General features: G+C 40.9%; 1 protein-coding gene across 4 annotated transcripts in view; it reads left to right on the forward strand.

Annotated features, from left to right (window-relative positions):
• Positions 1–4,118, forward strand: part of ubap1lb (ubiquitin associated protein 1-like b) — a 55,252-nt gene extending 51,134 nt beyond the window's left edge. For all 4 annotated transcript variants that reach the window (XM_046372549.1, XM_046370939.1, XM_046371799.1 and 1 more), the window contains 2 exons: positions 3,126–3,227; positions 3,322–4,118. In XM_046372549.1, the coding sequence (XP_046228505.1) occupies positions 3,126–3,227; positions 3,322–3,456 (237 nt within the window). In that variant the 3' untranslated portion in view covers positions 3,457–4,118. The remainder of the gene's footprint in view (positions 1–3,125; positions 3,228–3,321) is intronic.
• The last annotated feature ends 3,764 nt before the right edge of the window (positions 4,119–7,882 follow it).

Raw genomic sequence — 7,882 nt, forward strand, 5'->3', positions numbered from 1 at the left:
AGGAAAGTAATTTACAACATGAGAAATGACATTACTAAAAAGATAAGTAAAACAAAATCTCAACTGTTTAGTTTCACTTTTTGCTACCACCTCAATATCATTTTAACATTTCACAAGTTATAAGAAAATTATAGTAATGAAATTATAATGAACTGCTGTAACATTCATGTATTCTTTTTATATGTGATGTTGAGAATCACTACCCTATCAGTTCGATTTCGGCCCGTAGGGAGAACCACCCCGCCGATAGTCGGTACACAGAGGAATGACAGGCAGATGTCAACAATACACATTGGGTTGGTCATAGAGCCGACTACAGTTCAACTTGAAGATCTGGATGGAGAGATACCTGCAGAAAGATACAGAGAGAGAGAGAGAGAGAAAGGGAGGGAGAGACACAAGACTACGAGGAGCACTGGACACACAGTTAGTGACATAAAATAATGAACTGCATGTTAATCTGACGAGGGGAGAGGATAGAAGAGGAGAAGGAGGAGGGGAAACTGCTTGGTGGATCATGTTTGTGTCCCCCGGCAGCATAGGCCTATAGGCCTATAGAGATTTAAAGATTAACAGTTAGTCAGACCTATTCTACCTGTGGCTATATAGCATGAGGTGAGTGAAACTATGCCTACCAGCCCTACACACTTTATTTGGTGCTAACTATATGCTTTACTAAACAGAAAGGTTTTAAGTTTAGTCTTAAAAGTGGAGGTGGTGTCTGCCTGTCGAACCCAGATTGGCAACTGGTTCCACAGCAGGGGTGCCTGATAGCTAAAGGCTCGTCCTCCCGTTGTAATTTTATGAATTCTGGGAACTGTAAGTAAACCTGCGCTCTGTGATCTGAGTGATCTATTGGGAATATATGGGACTATTAGATCCTGCAGGTATGATGGGGCTAGTCCATTTAGGGCCTTATATGTAAGTAGGAGAATTTTAAAGTCTATTCTGAATTTTACCGGAAGCCAGTGAAGAGAAGCTAAGATGGGGGAGATATGATCCCTTTTACTGATTCCTGTTAAAACTCTAGCTGCTGCATTTTGGATCAGCTGCAGGTTATTAATAGAGTAATTTGGACATCCTGACAATAGTGAGTTGCAGTAGTCCAGCCTAGAAGTAACGAAAGCGTGGACAAGTTTTTCAGCATCACTCTGAGAGAGGACACTCCTAATCTTAGCAATATTACGGAGGTGAAAGAAGGCGGTCTTAGAGGTCTGTTTAATGTGATGAATAAATGACACGTCCTGATCAAAGATAACGCCGAGGTTCCTCGCAGTCGTACTGGAGGCCAAAGTAATGCCGTCCAGAGAGAGAATATTATCAGCTCTTCTATTTCTAAGGTGTTTGGGGCCTAGAACAATGATCTCAGTTTTGTCTGAGTTTAATAATAAAAAATTGGAGGTCATCCAGTCCTTTATGTCCTTAAGACATGCCTGGAGTCTGGCTAACGGCTCTGTTTCTTCAGGCTTTAAGGATAAGTACAGCTGAGTGTCATCAGCATAACAATGAAAGTTTATGCCATGTTTCTGAATAAGATTTCCTAGAGGGAGCATGTATAAGGTGAACAGGATCGGCCCAAGCACTGAACCTTGTGGAACACCGAGGCTAACCCTTATATATGAAGAGGAAACATTATTAACTTGAGCAAAGTGAAATCTATCTGTTAAATATGATTTGAACCAGCGTAGCGCAGTCCCTGTGATCCTAGTCTCATGTTCTAATCTGTGTAATAAAATGCTGTGATCTACAGTGTCGAAAGCAGCACTGAGATCTAGCAAAACAAGTATGGAGACAAGCCCGCGGTCTGATGCCATGAGGAGGTCATTTGTGACTTTAACCAGTGCTGTTTCTGTGCTGTGATGGGCTCTGAAACCAGACTGAAACATCTCAAAGAGACTGTTCCTGGGTAGGTGATCAATCAACTGATTTGCAACCACTCTTTCGAGTATTTTAGATAAGAACGGGAGGTTGGATATCGGCCTATAGTTTGCTAAGATGTCTGGGTCAAGTGAAGGTTTTTTAAGTAAAGGTCTAATGACAGCGGTTTTAAATGCCTGTGGTACATAACCTGTTGTTAAGGATAAGTTGATCTGATCTAAGAGGGAAACGCCAATCAAGGGAAAGACGTCCTTGAGGAGCTTAGTTGGGATGGGGTCTAAGAGACATGTAGTTGGGTTAGATTTGTTAATGCTGGAGGTCAGCTCGGGGAGGTCTATGGGCAGGAACCTGTCCAGAGATGGAGTAGGATTAAAAGAGATTTCTAGAGATGGCACTATATCGGCTATTCTGGGAAGATCTTTATTGATTTTTTCTCTAATGTTATTGATTTTATTGGTGAAGAAACTCATGAAATCTTCACTGCTAAGAGCTGCAGGAATACAAGGCTCAACAGAGCTGTGACTCTTGGTCAGCCTGGCTACAGTGTTAAAGAGAAAACGTGGGTTGTTCTTGTTTTTCTCTATTAAAGTTGAATAATAGGCAGTTCTGGCTTCACGAAGGGCCTTTTTGTATGCCAATAGACTGTCTTTCCAGGCTCTCTGGGATTCAGCTGATTTGGAGGAGTACCACTTCCTCTCCATCCGTCTTGATGTTTGTTTAAGTGTTCGTAAATTTGAATTATACCAAGGAGCTAGCCTCCTATGATTTCTAACCTTCTTTCTCAGTGGGGCAACCATATCTAAAACTGTGTACAACGTGGCTGCAGTGTTATTAACAAAAGAATCAATTGCTGCAGGAGTAACATTTAAATCAGTACGGTCTGTTGTACTGGTACATGGTGCTGAGGGGAGCTGTGATGTGATTGCATCCCTAAATCTGTCTACACTATCTTCAGAGAGGCATCTGGTGTAGTAGACGTTTTTGTTGTGTGCTGTAAAGTCTTCTAGAGTTAGTTCAAAAACTACAAGTGAATGGTCTGAAAGGAGAGGGTTTTGAGGGGCAACTAACAGGTTCTTAGTTTCTAGGCCGTAGGTGAGAACCAGATCGAGTTTGTATGTTAGTCAAAACCAGTTATTATTAACATGGGTTATTGGCTTTTTTTCTCTGATTGGTAAGAGGGAAGAACAACTTTCGTTTGAATGCTCTATTTGTCACACATCAGTAAATATTTCTGTCTTTGTTTCCAGATTTTGAGTTACCTGGTGGCATGTGACCATCTGTGTCAGCTGGGTTATGATATGGCCCAGGTGGAAGAGGCTCTGGAGATGTTTCAAAACTGTGAAAGAAAGGTAAGACATTCAGAGAGCTACAACAGTACATAATTCTCTAATGTTTCTTCAATAACAATTCAAAACAAAAACATAACAATGTCTTCTTGTTGAGGCAAAGGAGTTCCTTCACCTGTTGAGTCAGTTTAATGAGATGGGATTCCACCAGAACACCATCAAAGAAGTGCTGCTGGTCCATGAAAACCACCGAGAACGGGCACTTGAAGAGCTGATGATGCGTGTGGCATGATGGCTACACACACACACACACTTTACATAAATACACTGTAACCTAAGATTTATTTTTACTGCTGGAAAATATGAAATTCATGTTGATAAGGAACTGAAAGAACAACTAAACTCATAGTTGAAATGGATGTGGCCTACAAAAGTATGTTCTTGATATATTGCAATTATATGGATGATGATGGCGACAGTGTTGATATTAATAATGGTAATATAGAGACTGGAGGAGTCAGAGTGTGTCGTCCAACCTTCAGAAGGATCCCTGGCTCCCCTGCCCCTGGTTTGTATGTCAAATTGTCCTTGAGCAAGACACTGAACCCCAGTTCGGTCCCAATGCTGCGCTTTTGCTGTGTGAATGTGTGTGAATGATCATGGCTTCTGATGACTTCTAGCAACCTCTGCTATCAGTGTGTGAATGTGTGTGTAAATGGGTGAATGAAACAATAGTGCAAAAGTGCTTTGAGTTGTCGGTATGACTAGAAAATTGTAATATAAGCACAGTCTGTTGCCATTTACCATTTAATTGTGATTGTGATGATGATGATGCCCATATTTCAGATTTTCATCCATGTCAACACTTTATTCAACTCAGCTGAAAGTGTTGTCTTTGTATGTGTCTGTCGATGTTAATATCTGGTATTTTCTCAGTTTGTATTATCTACATTATCAGTGCAACAGAACAGAGGTGATCTGAGTAGTTGTGACTACGGTTTCATTAAACATATGCTGTGAAATCAGTGTTTTTCTAATTTTTTTCTACTCTTTTTTTCTCTCTTCTGTGTCCATGCCTTATTATATACAGAGTTTTAATAAGTTATATCCATCATTTCCATTAGGTACCATATTATTGCTGTGATCTACAAACAACGTGATGTACCAGCAATCAGTCAAACAGACTTGGTCACCAAGGCAATAATTAAGCTAAATTATAAGCCTCTTCCTGATGAAACTATATATAGTTTCATATATAGTTTTGATCTTCTAGTGTGAGTGCCTGTTCTTGTGCTGCTGTGATTAGCACTTTTGTGCTGTTCTTCAGTCCAGCCTTTTCCAGCCATTGGTAGGATTTCTTGAAATCAGCCACTTCTTTCGTATGTAGGTGGTACATGCTGTGCAAGGGCTTCTCCCTCCATAATGGTTCATCCTCTTCTTCCTCATCATTGCCAGGTTTCTGCTGCCTCAGGTATTCACTTAGCACTTCAGCTCTGGGGGCCATCTTCCTGATGTATTCCTGGATCTTTCTTGTTTCATCCTGGACAGCGGGTCTGACACTTAGTCCTCAGTTTCCCTCATTCTGCTTAGCGTACAGTCTCTCTCTCTTCAGGTCTCCTGAAATTCTGCAGCGTTGTCTTATGGTAGTTCAACTTCATCTGATTATCTTACCTCTCTTTGATACCATCTGACCACACTTATCTAGTCCAATTGACATTCCAGTGTCATTGCTCATTCTTAGCATACAGATTGATATCATCCATGTAGAGGAGGTGACTGATGGTTGCTCCACTTTTGAAAAGGTATCCGTAGCCACTCTTTGTGATGATCTGGCCAAGGGCATTCAGGCCTGTGCAGAACAGTAGTGAGGATAGTGCATCACCTTATTATATGCCACATTTGATTACAACTTGATTAGATTTAGACTAGATTTGCTTGTACTTGAGACACAATGACCACAACATGTAGCTCATGCACCAACCCCCTGAACCAATTCTGCTAAACTACAAGCACAATTCCTGCTTTACACTCAAATTGCAATTCTAAAACACACCTTTTTCAAAACACTACACACAATTCTCTGCATTTGGCACAATTATTATGAAGAAAATCTCTTGTTTTCACAAGGAACACACTGTCATTCAGTGTTATTCAAAGTTAATTGTCCTACTATGCACACTGACTCATCACATGGGCAAACACTTATCACACAGCTTTACAATTAGCAATTAGAGCTTTAACAAAGGGCCACAGGTGAGCTCTTCTGTTTTGGAGCAACGGATGCCAACATTGGAAACAGAGGCAGAGCCAGAGCAGTGAGAGTAAGAGGAGGACAGGGAGGACAAGGACGAGGATGAGGACAAGGGCGAGGACTGTAATCTCTGATGGGATCCAAGCCACTTTGGTTGACCATGTGGTCAACCATGGTCTAAAAATGAGGGAGGCTGTGCAAAGAGTACAGCCAAATGTGAGCAGGTTCACTGTAGCATCCATTGTTCGGACTTTCAGAAATGGGAATAGGTAAGAAATCTCACTAGCAAATTGCAGTACTGCATATCAATACAGTTCTCAGTGAGTACAGTAGCACAGTACAGCCTGTGGACTGTTCTGTACGACTGTGAAAATAAAGTATTTTTCAAGTATTTGGGAATTGTATTCCTACTTTGTATTCCTACACAGTATTTACAGTATTTTACCATTTGTATTGCAGAACAGAAAGACTACCAGCACAGGGTGGTCGTGAACGTCTTCTGTCTCCTGAACAGGAAACTGAGATCATAAACATGGTCCTAGAAAATAATACCATAACTTTACGGCAAATACAAACAAAAATAATAGAAAACAGTGAGATATTTCAAAATATTGATAGGGTAAGCTTATCAACACTGGATCGTGTCTTGCGTAGAAATAATTTGAAGATGAAGCAGGTCTACAGGGTGCCATTTGAGCGCAATTCAGAAAGAGTCAAAGAATTGCGATAAAACTATGTGCAAGTAAGTCTTATACAACTGATGCATATTCTCAACACTGTATAAATTATGAATATTTCAGTATTATAATCATAATGATTGTGAATGCTTTTCATGGCTGGATTCGCCATGCTAGTTATTTCCCCTGCTGACTGGCCAGGGAAAACATTGCTTGTGATGTAGATGAGGTGCTGTGGCCAGACCAAAAGAGAAGAGAGGATGCAGCATAGTTGTTTTTTTTCTTTACTGTAACTGTATACAGTAAATTCTTCTGCTGTATTGTATGTAGACTACTGTATGTGCAACTTTGTGTTGGTTGGGATGTACACTGTGTTTATTGTTTTTGTGGGGAAAATGAAATATATTTGCTACCGTGTATTTGTGTGGTCTGAGTAAAATATTTTACAACACACGTATGTACTGTCTGCAGTTAATGTAACACTGAACAAAAACAAGGCCTAAGTCATTAAGCACCTCAACTCAAGTCAAGTCAAGTCAACTTTATTTGTATAGCCCATTTTTACAAGCAGTTTGTCCCAAAGGGCTTAACATAACATCAGCAACATCCTCTGCCCTTCGACCCTCACATCGACTAAGGAAAAACTCCCAGAAAAACCTTTAACAGGAAAAAATGGAAGAAACCTCAGGGTGAGCAACAGAGGAGGGATCCCTCACCCAGGACGGGCAGACGTGCAATGGATGTTGTACAGGCAGGAAAGCAATTTGCAACATGAGAAATGACATAGTAATGAAAATTATAATGAACTGCTGTAACATTCATGTATTCTTTTTTTTATGTGATGTTGAGAATCACTATCCTATCAGTTCGATTTCGGCCTGTGGGGAGAACCACCCCGCCGATAGTCGGTACACAGAGGAATGACAGGCAGATGTCAACAATACATATTGGGTTGGTCATAGAGCCGACTACAGTTCAACTTGAAGATCTGGATGGAGAGATACCTGCAGAAAGATACAGAGAGACAGAGAGAGAGAGAGAAAGGGAGGGAGAGACACAAGACTACGAGGAGCACTGGACACACAGTTAGTGACATAAAATAATGAACTGCATGTTAATCTGACGAGGGGAGAGGATAGAAGAGGAGAAGGAGGAGGGGAAACTGCTTGGTGGATCATGTTTGTGTCCCCCGGCAGCAGATTTAAAGATTAACAGTTGGTCAGACCTATTCTACCTGTGACTATATAGCATGAGGTGAGTGAAACTATGCCTACCAGCCCTACACACTTTATTTGGTGCTAACTATATGCTTTACTAAACAGAAAGGTTTTAAGTTTAGTCTTAAAAGTGGAGGTGGTGTCTGCTTGTCGAACCCAGATTGGCAACTGGTTCCACAGCAGGGGTGCCTGATAGCTAAAGGCTCGTCCTCCCGTTCTACTTTTATGAATTCTGGGAACTGTAAGTAAACCTGCACTCTGTGATCCGAGTGATCTATTGGGAATATATGGGACTATTAGATCCTGCAGGTATGATGGGGCTAGTCCATTTAGGGCCTTATATGTAAGTAGGAGAATTTTAAAGTCTATTCTGAATTTTAGCGGAAGCCAGTGAAGAGAAGCTAAGATGGGGGAGATATGATCCCTTTTACTGATTCCTGTTAAAACTCTAGCTGCTGCATTTTGGATCAGCTGCAGGTTATTAATAGAGTAATTTGGACATCCTGACAATAGTGAGTTGCAGTAGTCCAGCCTAGAAGTAACGAAAGCGTGGACAAGTTTTTCAGCATCACT

The sequence above is a fragment of the Scatophagus argus genome, chromosome 1 (genome assembly GCF_020382885.2).
Source record: "Scatophagus argus isolate fScaArg1 chromosome 1, fScaArg1.pri, whole genome shotgun sequence".
NCBI classification, from domain to species: domain Eukaryota; kingdom Metazoa; phylum Chordata; class Actinopteri; family Scatophagidae; genus Scatophagus; species Scatophagus argus.